This window comes from Taudactylus pleione, unplaced genomic scaffold (assembly GCF_031769625.1).
Source record: "Taudactylus pleione unplaced genomic scaffold, aTauple2 ptg000442l, whole genome shotgun sequence".
NCBI lineage: Eukaryota > Metazoa > Chordata > Amphibia > Anura > Myobatrachidae > Taudactylus > Taudactylus pleione.
In genome coordinates this window covers 3,806,444-3,823,518 of record NW_028284844.1, presented here as the reverse complement: position 1 = coordinate 3,823,518, position 17,075 = coordinate 3,806,444, and the positions used below count along the sequence as shown (strand labels likewise).

Below are 17,075 nucleotides of genomic sequence, written 5' to 3'. Positions count from 1 at the left end.
AGGGCCCTAGTCAGGGAGGTGACCAAGAACCCGATGGTCACTCTGTCAGAGCTACAGCATTCCTCTGTGGAGAGAGGAGAACCTTCCAGAAGGACAACAATCTCTAGCAATCCACCAATCAGGCCTGTATGGTAGAGTGGCCGGACGGAAGCCACTCCTTAGTAAAAAGCACATGGCAGCCCATCTGGAGTTTGACAAAATGCACCTGAAGGACTCTCAGACCATGAGAGACAAAGATTGAACTCTCTGTCATGAATGCCAGGCGTTATGTTTGGAGGAAACCAGGCACCGCTCATCTCCAGGCCAATACCATCCCTACAGTGAAGCATGGAGGTGGAAGCTTCATGCTGTGGGGATGTTTTTCAGCGGCAGGACCTGGGAGACTAGTCAGGATAGAGGGAAAGATGAATGCAGCAATGTACAGAGACATCCTGGATGAAAACCTGCTCCAGAGCGCTCTTGACCTCAGACTGGGGCGACGGTTCATCTTTCAGCAGGCCAACGACCCTAAGCACACAGCCAAGATATCAAAGGAGTGGCTTCAGGACAACTCTGTGAATGTCCTTGAGTGGCCCAGCCAGAGCCCAGACTTGAATCCGATTGAACATCTTTGGAGAGATCTGAAAATGGCTGAGCACCGACGTTTCCCATCCAACCTGATGGAGCTTGAGAGGTGCTGCAAAGAGGAATGGGCGAAACTGCCCAAAGTTAGGTGTGCCAAGCTTGTGGCATCATATTCAAAAAGACTTGAGGCTGTAATTGCTACCAAAGGTGCATTAACAAAGTATTGAGTAAAGGCTGTGAATACTTATGTACATGTGAATTCTTAGTTTTTTTATTTTAAATAAATTTGCAAAAATCTTGGAAAAAACTTTTTACACGTTGGCATTATGGGGTATTGTGTGTAGAATTTTGAGGACAAAAATGAATTTATTCCATTTTGGAATTAGGCTGTAACGTAACAAAATGTGGAAAAAGTGAAGCGTTGTGAATACTTTCCGGATGCACTGTAAATGCACCGTGGGACTAATAGTTTGTGGAACAGTTCTGTAAATTTTGTTCCTCCTGGTAACGTCGCCTTCCCGTCTTATTCCTCTGAGCTGGATGCCTACTGGTTCCTCACCCCTGGAACTTCCATGGCATAGTTACCAACTTACCCTAATTTTCAAGGCTTTAAAGATTTGTTCCTGTACAGTTTCTGTATTTTTCAATCTAACCATTTGTACAGTACAATTTGTGGAGCCTATGATCTAATCCCCCTACCATAGGCACACAAGTGCGCACACAAACAATAGGGAAAAATTAGTCAAAAGCGAAGCCCAATAACCCAACAATATATTTGTGACTTGTGGAAGGACCTGTTAGAATATGATGAATATACAAACGTCATTCAGGTAGCATCTTGCATTACAAGGAAGCTTTAATCGTGTAGTGCAGGACTCTCTACAGGGTGTGGTTACATGCATCTGCTTAGCAGCGAAGTTTGAAAATATCTGTAAATATTAAAGTATTACATATGTCAATTGAGACGTTTACCAGGTTCAATGTCCTTCATGTGTCTGTTGCCAGGAGTATAAGGACCTGGCGGATGACTTATGTTCTGATACAGGACTCTTAGTCTGCTGCAGCCCTTCAAAGCTTTTTTTGCAACCCCCAATATTTGTGACGCTCTCCATAATCTTCTGTATGACATCATTGTATTATTAGTATTTAGCATAGTCATAGCAGAGACCGTATGAGAGGTAACCAAGTTGTTGGATAATAGTTGCAATTACATAAATTATCTGCCTCTATCTCCACTGGTGTTACTTACAGGTGCTAACCATTCTGTTACCATTCCAACCATTCTGTTACCATTCTAACCATTCTGTTACCATTCTAACCATTCTGTTACCATTCTAACCATTCTGTTACCATTCTCACCATTCTGTTACCATTCTCACCATTCTGTTACCATTCTCACCATTCTGTTACCATCCTGTTACCATTCTAACCATCCTGTTACCATTCTAACCATCCTGTTACCATTCTAACCATCCGGTTACCATTCTAACCATCCTGTTGCCATTCTAACCATTCTGTTACCATTCTAACCATTCTGTTACCATTCTAACCATTCTGTTACCATTCTAACCATTCTGTTACCATTCCAACCATTCTATTACCATTCTGTTACCATTCTAACCATTCTGTTACCATTCTAACCATTCTGTTACCATTCTAACCATCCTGTTTCCATTCTAACCATTCTGTTACCATTTTAACCATCCTGTTGCCATTCTAACCATTCTGTTACAATTCTAACCATCCTGTTTCCATTCTAACCATTCTGTTACCATTCTAACCATTCTGTTACCATTCTAACCATCCTGTTTCCATTCTAACCATTCTGTTACCATTCTAACCATCCTGTTACCATTCTAACCATCCTGTTACCATTCTAACCATCCTGTTACCATTCTAACCATTCTGTTACCATTCTAACCATCCTGTTACCATTCTAACCATTCTGTTACCATTCTAACCATCCTGTTGCCATTCTAAGCATTCTGTTACCATTCTAAGCATTCTGTTACCATTCTAACCATCCTGTTATCATTCTGTTACCATTATAACCATTCTGTTACCATTCTGTTATTATTCTAACAATTCTGTTACCATTCTAACCATCATGTTACCATTCTAACCATCATGTTACCATTCTAACCATCCTGTTACCATTCTAACCATTCTGTTACCATTCTAACCATCCTGTTACCATTCTAACCATCCTGTTACCATTCTAACCATCCGTTTACCATTCTAACCATCCGTTTACCATTCTAACCATCCTGTTGCCATTCTAACCATCCTGTTGCCATTCTAACCATCCTGTTACCATTCTAACCATCCTGTTACCATTCTAACCACCCTGTTACCATTCTCACCATTCTGTTACCATTCTCACCATTCTGTTACCATTCTAACCATTCTGTTACCATTCTGACCATCCTGTTACCATTCTGACCATCCTGTTACCATTCTAACCATTCTGTTACCATTCTAACCATCCTGTTACTATTCTAACCATCCTGATAGCATTCTAACCATCCTGTTATCATTCTGTTACCATTCTAACCATCCTGTTACAATTCTAACCATCCTGTTACCCCAGACAAGTGTGGGAATTGCATCCCACGAACACAGAGTATCGTAAAACCTCTGCCTTCATTATCAACTAGTGAATTTAAATATTAGTTTAAGCTATAGTATCTAGAATTAATTGCATTTTATTATTGTACTCCCTGTCTGGCCCTTATGTAGATCATCCCCCCCCCCCTTCCAGTTGCATTGTTTTGAATGTTGGTACTAATTTGTACATTACTAAATTTGCAATAAAACTGATTGTGTTTCAGTTGTTAAAAATAAATGTTTACTATGATAAAATAGTGACACAGAACCTGTATTTGAGGGGTATAACTTGCCTCTGAATATAATTTCCAGGTGTCGGGGGTAGATCTGAGAGAAGCCAGACACGATGAAGCTGTGGAGGCCATTAAAAATGCTGGAAATCCCGTCGTCTTCATCATCCAGAGTTTATCGGCTGCCCCACGGGTGAGAGAGCACCACATGTTGAGAGATCATTGTATCAAATGGCGTTTTAGTTATTCGTCCCTGAGCAAGGGAGCTTTATATTTTGTTGGGTTGCTGTGCATACGTAACAGACCTGGCCGTGAGAGGAACACTGGTGGGAAGTACATAAAATAATGGGTAACAGACCTGGCCGTGAGAGGAACACTGGTGGGAAGTACATAAAATAATGGGTAACAGACCTGGCCGTGAGAGGAACACTGGTGGGAAGTACATAAAATAATGGGTAACAGACCTGGCCGTGAGAGGAACACTGGTGGGAAGTACATAAAATATTGTGTAACAGACCTGGCCGTGAGCGGAACACTGGTGGGAAGTACATAAAATAATGTGTAACAGACCTGGCCGTGAGAGGAACACTGGTGGGAAGTACATAAAATAATGTGTAACAGACCTGGCCGTGAGAGGAACACTGGTGGGAAGTACATAAAATAATGTGTAACAGACCTGGCCGTGAGAGGAACACTGGTGGGAAGTACATAAAATAACGTGTAACAGACCTGGCCGTGAGAGGAACACTGGTGGGAAGTACATAAAATAACGTGTAACAGACCTGGCCGTGAGAGGAACACTGGTGGGAAGTACATAAAATAATGTGTAACAGACCTGGCCGTGAGAGGAACACTGGTGGGAAGTACATAAAATAACGTGTAACAGACCTGGCCGTGAGCGGAACACTGGTGGGAAGTACATAAAATAATAATAACCTAGCTGCCTCCACACGTTAATGAGTGATAGTTTGCACAGAAAAAGGCTTTTAAATGATATACATGGTAAATGGTGGGATTTATAGGGTGGGACACACTCCCGTTATAGGTGGGACACACTCCCATTATAGGTGGGAGTGTGTCCCACCCTGTACACTTTCTGTGGCTCACAACCAGTGAGAGAAGGGTCAAGGATGAAATGAATGTAACTGAGGCTACTCTCAATATCTGGTCCTGCACGTGTATTGTATACCATACATGCTAAACTGCTATCTGGTCCTGCACGTGTATTGTATACCATACATGCTGAACTGCTATCTGGTCCTGCACGTGTATTGTATACCATACATGCTGAACTGCTATCTGGTCCTGCATGTGTATTGTACACCATACATGCTAAACTGCAATCTGGTCCTGCACGTGTATTGTATACCATACATGCTAAACTGCTATCTGGTCCTGCACGTGTATTGTATACCATACATGCTAAACTGCTATCTGGTCTTGCACGTGTATTGTACACCATACATGCTAAACGACTATCTGGTCCTGCACGTGTATTGTATACCATACATGCTAAACGGCTATCTGATCCTGCACGTGTATTGTGTACCATACATGCTAAACTGCTATCTGGTCCTGCACGTGTATTGTGAACCATACATGCTAAACTGCTATCTGGTCCTGCACGTGTATTGTATACCATACATGCTAAACTGCTATCTGATCCTGCACGTGTATTGTATACCATACATGCTAAACTGCTATCTGGTCCTGCACGTGTATTGTGAACCATATATGCTGAACTGCTATCTGGTCCTGCACGTGTATTGTATACCATACATGCTGAACTGCTATCTGGTCCTGCATGTGTATTGTACACCATACATGCTAAACGGCAATCTGGTCCTGCACGTGTATTGTATACCATACATGCTAAACTGCTATCTGGTCCTGCACGTGTATTGTATACCATACATGCTAAACTGCTATCTGGTCCTGCACGTGTATTGTATACCATACATGCTAAACTGCTATCTGGTCTTGCACGTGTATTGTACACCATACATGCTAAACGACTATCTGGTCCTGCACGTGTATTGTATACCATACATGCTAAACGGCTATCTGATCCTGCACGTGTATTGTGTACCATACATGCTAAACTGCTATCTGGTCCTGCACGTGTATTGTGAACCATACATGCTAAACTGCTATCTGGTCCTGCACGTGTATTGTATACCATACATGCTAAACGGCTATCTGATCCTGCACGTGTATTGTGTACCATACATGCTAAACGACTATCTGATCCTGCACGTGTATTGTGTACCATACATGCTAAACTGCTATCTGGTCCTGCACGTGTTTTGTGAACCATACATGCTAAACTGCTATCTGGTCCTGCACGTGTATTGTATACCATACATGCTAAACTGCTATCTGGTCCTGCACGTGTATTGTATACCATACATGCTAAACTGCTATCTGGTCCTGCACGTGTATTGTGAACCATACATGCTAAACGGCTATCTGGTCCTGCACGTGTATTGTATACCATACATGCTAAACTGCTATCTGGTCCTGCACGTGTATTGTATACCATACATGCTAAACGGCTATCTGGTCCTGCACGTGTATTGTATACTATACATGCTAAACGGCAATCTGGTCCTGCACGTGTATTGTATACCATACATGCTAAACTGCTATCTGGTCCTGCACGTGTATTGTATACCATACATGCTAAACGGCTATCTGGTCCTGCACGTGTATTGTATACTATACATGCTAAACGGCAATCTGGTCCTGCACGTGTATTGTATACCATACATGCTAAACTGCTATCTGGTCCTGCACGTGTATTGTATACCATACATGCTAAACGGCTATCTGGTCCTGCACGTGTATTGTATACCATACATGCTAAACGGCAATCTGGTCCTGCACGTGTATTGTATACCATACATGCTAAACTGCTATCCGGTCCTGCACGTGTATTGTATACCATACATGCTAAACGGCTACTATTGTCTGAACATATGAATTGAGATGTGTAAGTAACAGAGTTACATTTTTTTAACCGGGGAAACCAGGATTAGGGATTTCAGATACGGAATGCCCTTGGATTGGTCATCTCCATGATACAAACCCAACATTGGGCCTGATTCATTACTGTACGCAACGGCGATTACGCACGCAATCGCCTGATTGTTGCGCTCCACGCATGCATATGCATTGCAGTGCGCAAACTAGCTTTTGCAATCGGGACTGCGATCGCAGAGGCTACGCAGATTGACAGGAAGCACCGTTTCTGGGTGGTGATGGGGGTGGTGGTCAGGGAAACCCTTGTGTGCCAGTTCGCACGCCGTTGCAGGGGCGTGCATAAATTGCCCACTGTGATGCCATACACTGTCTCAAAGTGTGCGTGGTTGTTAGCAATTTCTGAGTAAGGTCAGGGCTTGTGCAAATGTGCGTGAGGCTGCGATGGTACTCGATTGTACCGATGGTTTCGCTATTCTGCTAAGTATTACGCATGTGTGCAATGTAAAGTGGGCGTCCTTATATAGTGCTGAGTTTGCATTGCAATGGATTTGCATGTTATCGCAGTTGAACTGCGTGCATGAGTGCGCAATATTGCGATTCGTAATGAATCAGGCCTGTTACCTCTTTTCTGGACTTGGCATTTTCTAACACTGACCACTAGATGGCATCAAAACAACCATTAGAGCAGATTTTGATACTTAATTTTATTTATTTTAAGTTAAAAAAACCCAAAACTTCTACACCCTAGAATGCAATTATCAGAGCGACCCACCCGATATCCACGGATCGCCCCGATAATTGTAGTGTGTGATTTCTTGAAAATGCGCAGGGCCTCTGATTTGAAAATACCTGGAAGCGACCTATATCTCGTGATAACGATTACTTGACTTTGGTTTCTTTCAGCTGCTATCCATCGTGGCTCCTAAACCCTCAAAGTTTGACAAAGCGAGCGCAGACCCCGCAGAAAAGGTGAGATCCGCAGCGAGATAGGATTTTAGCATAGAGTAACTTGTGCACAAAAGCACAGTCTCATTCCTTACATGTAGTGCTATCTGTGGGTCATTGCGTGATGCTTTGTAGACACTACCAAAAGAGTGTTACAGGTACAATACGGGATAGCTGTGAGGTTCCTCAGTGGTGTCGCTGACGGCGTTCTTGTGTTTCGGTTGCCAAAATAGCTGCTACTGTTGCTTGTAGGTGACTGCTGCAAAAACAATTTATTTTAAGTATTGGTTATTTATAATTTGTTTGATAATTTTTCAGAAAAATTAGCAGAATCATGAGCAACAAAACTGAAGTTGTTGGTATGGAGATAGAATTGCGAGGGATGAAGTTGATGGGTTGGAGTGGGTAGAATCGTGAGGGACAAAATTAAGGTTGATGGAGTCTATGGGTTGAAGAAGGTAAGAGGCAATGGTGATGTTGATGGGTTGGAGAAGGTAAAATCATAAGTGACAAAACTAAGGTTGATGGGTTGGAGAAAGTAGAAATGTGAAGGAGAAAGTAGAAATGTGAAGGAGGAAGTCGATGGATGGAGAAGGTAGAATAGCGAGGAAGAAAGCTGAAGTCGATGGATGGAGAAGATAGAATAGTGAGGCACATTGTCGATGGATGGAGAAGGTAGAATAGTGAGGGACAAAGTCGATGGATGGAGAAGGTAGAATAATGAGGCAGAAAGCTGAAGTCTATGGATGGAGAAGGTAGAATAGTGAGGGACAAAGCTGAAGTTGATGGATGGCTAAGGTAGAATAGTGAGGGACAAAGTTGATGGATGGAGAAGATAGAATGGTGAGGGACAAAGTTGATGGATGGAGAAGGTAGAATAGCGAGGAAGAAAGCTGAAGTCGATGGATGGAGAAGATAGAATAGTGAGGCACATTGTCGATGGATTGAGAAGGTAGAATAGTGAGGGACAAAGTCGATGGATGGAGAAGGTAGAATAGTGAGGGACAAAGTCGATGGATGGAGAAGGTAGAATAGTGAGGGATGGTCTTAACTCTCCTAAGAAACGCACTGTTTTCTTGGGGGCTTGCAGGAGGGAGAAAGCCGATGTTGCATTTCTACAAGAGATGCATCTTACGAGCCTGCATTCCCAGCTCCGAGGTAGGTGGTTCGCCTAGACCTTCTTTGCTTCAGCTAATTGCAAAAAACGTGGGGTGGCCATTTTAATTCGGCGTAATATCCCTTTTGTCCATATCAAAACTGTGATAGATCCAAGAGGGTCAATTTATTATAGTGATTGGTACTCTCCGTACTGAGATTTTCACCGTGGTGTCAGTGTACGCTCCTAATCAAGACCAGCCTCAATTCTTTGATTCTCTGTTTAGGCGTATTAGCAAAGTGGCGCAGGGCTGTATTTTTATGAGTGGGGATTGTAATACCATTATTGATCCCCTGTTAGATAGATCTAACCCACCTGCAAACTCCTCCGGGATGTCTCTTCCTAGAGCTTCTCCTACTCTCCTGGCTTCCCTTAAACATTACGGCCTCTGTGATTCCTGGCGTCTTAAACACCCTCATGCCAAGGACTATACTAATTTTTCAGCTCCACATCAACATTATTCCAGGATAGATGTGATCCATATTTCCTCCTCTATTACCTCTATGGTTACAGAAGCTGGTATATCCCCCTTTACATGGACAGACCATGCAGGTGTTTATATTTTTTTAGATATATATCGTTCCCCTTGTGGGAAGCGTAATTGGCGCCTTGATGACTCCCTCTTACAACATCCCCCAGCGTTGCTTGAAATAAAATTGGCGGTGACCCGCTATTTTGAGGAGAATACCTCCCCTGATATCTCCTCTAGTATCCTCTGGGAAGCCCATAAGGCTACTATACGGGGCTTTCTCATTTCTAAAACCTCAGCGGTTACTAAAGCGGCTGCACAGGAAATTAAGGGCCTGATTCAGAGCCGCTCGTAAGCGGCCACTCGTTCGCTCCGAGCGATGTTCGCACATCTGCGCATGCGTATGGGTTTTAGTATGCATGCGCGAACCAGTCAGTGCGGTCGAAAATCGTGTGCTCGCAAAATAGCGAATGCCTGCTAATTTGAGTGACAGAATGAGGCGTTTGTGGGTGGTAACAGGGGAAGGTGCTTGAAAACTGGGAGTGGAGATCCGAACGCAGGCGTGCCAAACGGTCAAAACGGGCGTTTAATGGGAGTGCATAATTAACAAAGCAGCATCATTGACCACGTCACTTGGTTGTCTTTTAGCCTGAACTGCTCGCATGATTTCGGTAGGAAAATCCAACCACAAGCACTGCGAGCAGTTCATACGCTTTACGATGTACTTGATTAATCTAATAAATAGCGGAGATGACGTATGATGCGAGCGGCCAGGGGGCGTTTTTCCAAAAATAGTGAGCGCATGTTTTGTTCACTCGTTCAGACATAGTCGTCAACAGACCGCAAAGAGCGAGCGCTTAATTTAAATAGCCAGCCCCTTTTTCTGAACGAGCGTCCGCAAATAGTGTCCGGCTCTGAATCAGGCCCTAATTCCCTTGAGTACTAAATCTCTGTACTGTTGACTCAACATAAGACATCCCTAGCGCCTTTGTGTTAACCCAAATCGAGGTTAGCCTAATGCTCTTCTGTCCCGCCATGCTGCGCTTATCTTGCAAAAACTCCGTCAACGCTTTTATGATAAAGCAGACAAAATTGATTCTTTATTAGCTAATAAATTGCGTCTAAGGCAAGCATTAGGTGCGATAGACAAATTACACTCCCAGTCTTCTGGTTCTCTCACCTACGATCCTGAAGTTGTGGCTGAAGAATTTCGGACCTTTTATAACTCCCTTTATAATTTGTCGGACTCTTCCCTTCCCACCTCTGCTGGAGCCGAGGGGGTGCGTTCATATTTATCCTCTACCCCCCTATCCAATCTTTCAGAATCCCAATTAACTATTCTCAATGACCGTATTTCAGATGAGGAGACAATAGCTGCTATTAGATCAATGTGTTCCTCTGCCGCCCCGGGCCCCGATGGGTTTACAGCCCAATACTAGAAGCTATTTGCAAAGGAACTTGCTCCATATCTTACATCTTTATTTAATGACATCTTGGATGGCGCTTCTTTTGCTCCCGATACAACCCGGGCCGATATTGTGGTGATCCGTAAGCCTGATCGTGATCCTACTCAATGTATTAACTATAGACCGATCTCACTATTAAACGTCGACTTGAAAATTTATGCTAAAATTTTAGCGACTCGTTTAGCTCCTTTTACTTTTTTATTTGATACATCCGGATCAGGTCGGGTTTATACCTGGACATCAGGCATCGGATAACACTAGACGGGCTATTGATCTAATATATTCCATTCATATAAGGAAACTTCCTTCCCTTATTTTAGCTTTAGATGCGGAGAAGGCCTTCGACCGCATTTCCTGGCACTTCGTATTTGCTGTCCTAGAAAAAATGGGCTTCTCAGGCAAATTTTTAGATGGCGTTTTGGCGCTTTACCGTTCCCCCACAGCCCGGGTTTCGGTTAATGGTGTTTACTCCTCTAGTTTTGGGATCACTAACGGTACTCGGCAGGGCTGTCCCCTCTCTCCCTTAATATTTGCTCTAATTATGGAACCTCTGGCGGCAAGGATCCGCTGTAATAGAGCTATCTCGGGAATATCCACAGGGCCCTCTGACTATAAAATCGCATTATATGCCGATGATGTCTTAGTTTCTCTCACTGACCCAGCCCAATCCCTAAATTCACTTCTAGAGGAAATAAATTTATATTCTCAACACTCGGGTTATAAAATTAATGTTACCAAGACTGAAGTTCTCGATTTCTATATCCCAGCTACCCTAAAACGGAATGGGTATGAAATACCGCCGGCCGCACGGCCAGCGGTTCGATTCCCGTCGGCGGCAGCCCGACAGGAGCAGAGTGCGAAGCAGCGGAAGCCCAACAGCGCTGGAAATCCCGATCGTGGATATCCACTAACCTAACCCTAACCCTCCTTAGGGGTGCCTAACCCTAATCCCCCCTCTAAGTGCCTAACCCTAACAACTCCCTTCCCCGCTGCCTAAACCTAAGTCCCTCGGGGGGTGCCTAACCCTAAGTTCCCCCCCGGGGGTGCCTAACCCTAACCCTTCCTCCCCCTAGCCTAACCCTAACCCTCCCGGGGGGTGCCTAACCCTAAGTCCTCCCCGGGAGCCCTAAACCTAACCCTCCCCCCCGCGGCTGTCCGCTCGCAGCGCCCGGCATCACTACGATCGTGATGCCGGTCTCACGGCGTCGGGAAATGCGGGCGTCTACATTTAGACGCCCGGCATTTCACCCTTGCCGGGATATGAGAGTCGGGAAGCCGGCTGCCGGTATTTAGGCAGTCGGCTTCCCGATTGCTTCCCCCTAAAACAAACCCTAGAGACCATGCTCCCTTGTACCTGGCATAAAAAGATCAAATATCTCGGGGTTTTCTTAAGTCATCACTATCATCAGCTGTTTAAGGCAAACTTTCCCAGCCTTCTAGATTGTATTAAGTCTGATTTGCATGACTGGTCCAATGATCTTATCTCTTGGATAGGCAGAATACATTCGGTTATGATGAGCGTTCTCCCTCGGCTCTTGTATTTATTTCATACCCTCCCGATTCACATCCCTCCATACGTGTTCAAATTCCTTCAGTACCAAACTTCATATTTCATATGGAACCGGAAACGCCCGCGGATCAGACTAAAGTTGCTTCAGCGGCCTTGCAGGGGAGGAGGATTGTGTATCCCTGATTTTAGTAAATATTATTATGCTGCGCAGCTCTCTCATTGTGCTCAGTGGTGTCATTTTAACGCAAGGAAGGTCTGGGTCGCTATCGAAGCTGAGGAGCTGGGTTTGTCTACTGTATCTTCCCTGTTATGGCTTTCTAGGATTCATCGCCCCCGGATGGTTTCTTCTCGCCCTGTAGTTTCCCGTTCTTTAGCAATTTGGGATTTAATCAATAGACGTTTTAAGTTCTTCCCAGGCCCGTCCCCTTTGATTCCATTATTTCATAATCCTATTTTCCCTCCAGGCTTATGCAAATCATCCTTTACTGCCTGGTCATCGGGTAATATTTACTATTTAAACAACATCACTATAGATACAAATTTTCCACAATTTTCTGAAATCCAAGATAGTGTAGCAATCCCATCCAAAGATTTTTTTCGGTTTCTACAAATTAGACATTTCCACTCCAAAATTAGCTCGATCCTGATTAGCAGACCTTTGACTTCCTTTGAGTCTATATGTTGGAGACGACCCTCCACTAGGGACCTTATCTCTACTATTTACTCTTTGTTAAGGGAAGTCCCATTCGGGATTCTCATGAATTGGCGTGGGAACGAGATTTGGGACACTCTATAGATGCTGAGGATTGGACGGAAATTTGGGACAATGCCGCCGCCAGCTCTATTAGCGTCAAAATTAAGGAAAATATTTACAATTTGCTATATGGATGGTATTCTGTTCCATCGCGACTACGAGTAATGTTTCCGGATGCTTCGGATAGGTGCTGGAGGGGCTGCCGTGGTAAGGGCACTTTTTTGCATATATGGTGGACCTGTCCCAAAATAGCCAGTATATGGCAGGAGGTTATAGATCTCCTTTCGCACCTCTTTGAGACCACTATTCCCTCTGATCCTCAGCATTTTCTCCTTCCCTTGTACCTACCCACCCTGTCCCGGTATCAGAATAAGCTATTCCGACACATAGTATCTGCTATGACCTGCCAAATAGCAGCGGATTGGAAAAACCCTAGTCCTTCTCCTATGCAGGTAATATTATCACGTGTATGGTATGTCTACAAGATGGAATACATGACAACTTTATTACGCAATACATCGAAATCTTTTGATAATATATGGTCCCCTTGGTTGACATACCAAAACATTCCTTCTCCATTCAATATTTAATCTTAGAAAAAAGTATTTTTTCCCCTCTTTTTTTATTATATTTAGATTTAAGAGGTGTTGTTTTCCTATGTAGAGTCCACCCACCTCTCTTCCCCCTTATCTTCTCTTGTTTTCTTTGTTTGTTTGGTTTTTTCTCCCTTACATTTTTTTTCTTCTCTCGCTCCTAGACGGTTTGCCACACCGTTGCCGCGAGATATTTTTTCTTGCTTCTAAACTTTTCCCTTACTACAAAGAAAAAATGAATCACTTTATTACTGTTTTGTATTGTTATAGTTTTTATGTCATAGGTATATTATGTGTTGTAATTTATTTTTGAATATTTGACTGCTTTATTCTATTGTGATTTGCTTAATAAAAAGAGTTTAAAAAAAAAAAAAAAGAATAGTGAGGGACAAAGTCGATGGATGGAGGAGGTAGAATAATGATTTATAATGAAGGAAAGGGAAGAATAATGAGGCAGAAAGCTGAAGTCTATGGATGGAGAAGGTAGAATAGTGAGGGACAAAATCGATGAAACCCCCTTTCACACTACACCAAAACCCCGGAAATTTCGGGGTTCGTATACATTCACACTAAACCCGGGTCTGAAATTTGGTGTGGATTTAAAAGGAACATTTTTATTTATTTTTTTTAATTCACAGTAATGACCTAATATAAAAATTAGCATTTTTAGAGTAAAGGCCTCAAACTTGTTTCCAATGTATTTTTTTTTTTAATTTTATCGAAAACCAATAAATGTTTACATTACAATATAAGATAGTTGTGAATATATCCTCTAGAAAGTCTTGGTCTATACAAAGACAAAATCACATAAAAAAGTTAAACATAAAATAATACACACTTAAATTAATTTGCTCCCCTGTCATGTGGTCCGGGTGACTGCAGTTGGTGTCATCTGCCGGTGCACGGAACAGCCAATGAGAACGTTTTCTTAAAACCCGGGTCTAGAAACCTGGCTTGGATGTACTCACACTAGAGCCTACCAGGGGTTCACCCGGGAAAAACCCTGGTACAGAGCAGGGTCATTTCTGTTCACATATAGCAAAAACCCGGGTTTTTGCTGTATGCCTGAAAGGGGTATGAGAAGGCTGTGCAGTTGTTACATAACCCCATGACAAATGCAGCTATATTGTATGCTGATCTACTTGTTCACTGAATATTAGTCAGGCCTCATGAATATTAGTCAGGCCTCATGAATATTAGTCAGGCCTCATGAATATTAGTCAGGCCTCATGAATATTAGTCAGGCCTCATGAATATTAGTCGGGCCTCATGAATATTAGGCAGTGCCTTTATGATGTCACTGGTTCCTAGTAAATAATTAGGTACATACTGGTCCAGCCAGCATGGTTTCCCCCATAATCTGTATATGCCCATTCCACTACCAGACCCAGATGTGCAATGTTGTCCACGCCTTATGTTCACGTAGAGTGCAAGCGTGGACTTCATCCTTCTGTTTAATGCCAAATGAATCATTAGAGCAGATGGGCATGCTTTACAGCTTGGTGCATCATGTTTTGCTGTAGTTTGCAGCTATTTTACTAATAGTCTTAATCATTAGTATAATTATATTGCTTTAATTACTCAGACAAATCGCTCACATCTATTCATTTTTTTGTGACTAAGCGTTTTCGAGGCGTCTCCAGATGGCGCTTACTTTTAAGTAAACCATGACTTATTCAATTAACATATTTCCCAAAGTGTAGCATTGATATTCAGAAACCAGTAATTATCTTCTCTAATTAGGCTTCCTGATTGCATGTCACTCGTTAGTTAGCGGATGTGTTTACTTGCAGGATATTCATTATTACTAATAATAATAATAATAATAAATAATATTATGTATTAGTGCTCGGGTGTTATATTCTTGTTCAGCTAATGTGAAACGGAATATCTGAAAGTGAAAGCCGTTTGCTAGTCTGCAGCCTAATTCACTAGGTACCAGTGACCTCACTGAGGCATGAGGCACTGCTGTACAAGGCCATGCTCATGTAGAGGGCTGTGGTTTGGTACAGATAATCACAGCTCCCATGAGAGCATGTGACAGACTCCGGGGCTGATTCCGAGCAAGCTGCTGCGACTCCTTTAGCATCTTTCGCCATAGGGGCCTCTGTAACTTTATGCTAATGCTGGCATCAGCCCTTCCCTGGGTGTACTGCCGTGTGTCTGTGACTATATGCTAATGCTGGCATCAGCCCTTCCCTGGGTGTACTGCCGTGTGTCTGTGACTATATGCTAATGCTGGTATCAGCCCTTCCCTGGGTGTACTGCCGTGTGTCTGTGACTATATGCTAATACAGGCATCAGCCTTCCCTGGGTGTACTGCCGTGTGTATGTGACTATATGCTAATGCTGGTATCAGCCCTTCCCCGGGTGTACTGCCGTGTGTCTGTGACTATATGCTAATGCTGGTATCAGCCCTTCCCCGGGTGTACAGCCTTGTGTCTGTGACTATATGCTAATGCTGGTATCAGCCCTTCCCCGGGTGTACTGCCGTGTGTCTGTGACTATATGCTAATGCTGGTATCAGCCCTTCCCTGGGTGTACTGCCGTGTGTCTGTGACTATATGCTAATGCTGGCATCAGCCCTTCCCCGGGTGTACTGCCGTGTGTCTGTGACTATATGCTAATGCTGGCATCAGCCCTTCCCCGGGTGTACTGCCGTGTGTCTGTGACTATATGCTAATGCTGGCATCAGCCTTCCCTGGGTGTACTGCCGTGTGTATGTGTCTATATGCTAATGCTGGTATCAGCCCTTCCCCGGGTGTACTGCCGTGTGTCTGTGACTATATGCTAATGCTGGTATCAGCCCTTCCCCAGGTGTACTGCCGTGTGTCTGTGACTATATGCTAATGCTGGTATCAGCCCTTCCACGGGTGTACTGCCGTGTGTCTGTGACTATATGCTAATACAGGCATCAGCCTTCCCTGGTTGTACTGCCGTGTGTATGTGACTATATGCTAATGCTGGTATCAGCCCTTCCCCGGGTGTACTGCCGTGTGTCTGTGACTATATGCTAATGCTGGTATCAGCCCTTCCCCGGGTGTACTGCCGTGTGTCTGTGACTATATGCTAATGCTGGTATCAGCCCTTCCCCGGGTGTACTGCCGTGTGTCTGTGACTATATGCTAATGCTGGTATCAGCCCTTCCCCGGGTGTACTGCCGTGTGTCTGTGACTATATGCTAATGCTGGTATCAGCCCTTCCCCGGGTGTACTGCCGTGTGTCTGTGACTATATGCTAATGCTGCTATCAGCCCTTCCCCGGGTGTACTGCCGTGTGTCTGTGACTATATGCTAATGCTGGTATCAGCCTTCCCCGGGTGTACTGCCGTGTGTCTGTGACTATATGCTAATGCTGGTATCAGCCCTTCCCCGGGTGTACAGCCTTGTGTCTGTGACTATATGCTAATGCTGGTATCAGCCCTTCCCTGGGTGTACTGCCGTGTGTCTGTGACTATATGCTAATGCTGGTATCAGCCCTTCCCTGGGTGTACTGCCGTGTGTCTGTGACTATATGCTAATGCTGGCATCAGCCCTTCCCCGGGTGTACTGCCGTGTGTCTGTGACTATATGCTAATACTGGCATCAGCCTTCCCTGGGTGTACTGCCGTGTGTATGTGACTATATGCTAATGCTGGTATCAGCCCTTCCCCGGGTGTACTGCCGTGTGTCTGTGACTATATGCTAATGCTGGTATCAGCCCTTCCCCGGGTGTACTGCCGTGTGTCTGTGACTATATGCTAATACAGGCATCAGCCTTCCCTGGGTGTACTGCCGTGTGTATGTGACTATATGCTAAT

The 17,075-nt window shown here is 44.0% G+C and overlaps 1 protein-coding gene across 2 annotated transcripts in view; it reads left to right on the top strand.

Annotated features, from left to right (window-relative positions):
* The window catches only part of LOC148505699 (inaD-like protein), a 319,407-nt gene that overhangs the window by 135,370 nt on the left and 166,962 nt on the right, over window positions 1-17,075 (top strand). For both annotated transcript variants that reach the window (XM_088447870.1, XM_088447869.1), the window contains 2 exons: window positions 3,484-3,594; window positions 7,287-7,352. In XM_088447870.1, coding sequence (XP_088303996.1) covers window positions 3,484-3,594; window positions 7,287-7,352 — 177 coding nt within the window. The remainder of the gene's footprint in view (window positions 1-3,483; window positions 3,595-7,286; window positions 7,353-17,075) is intronic.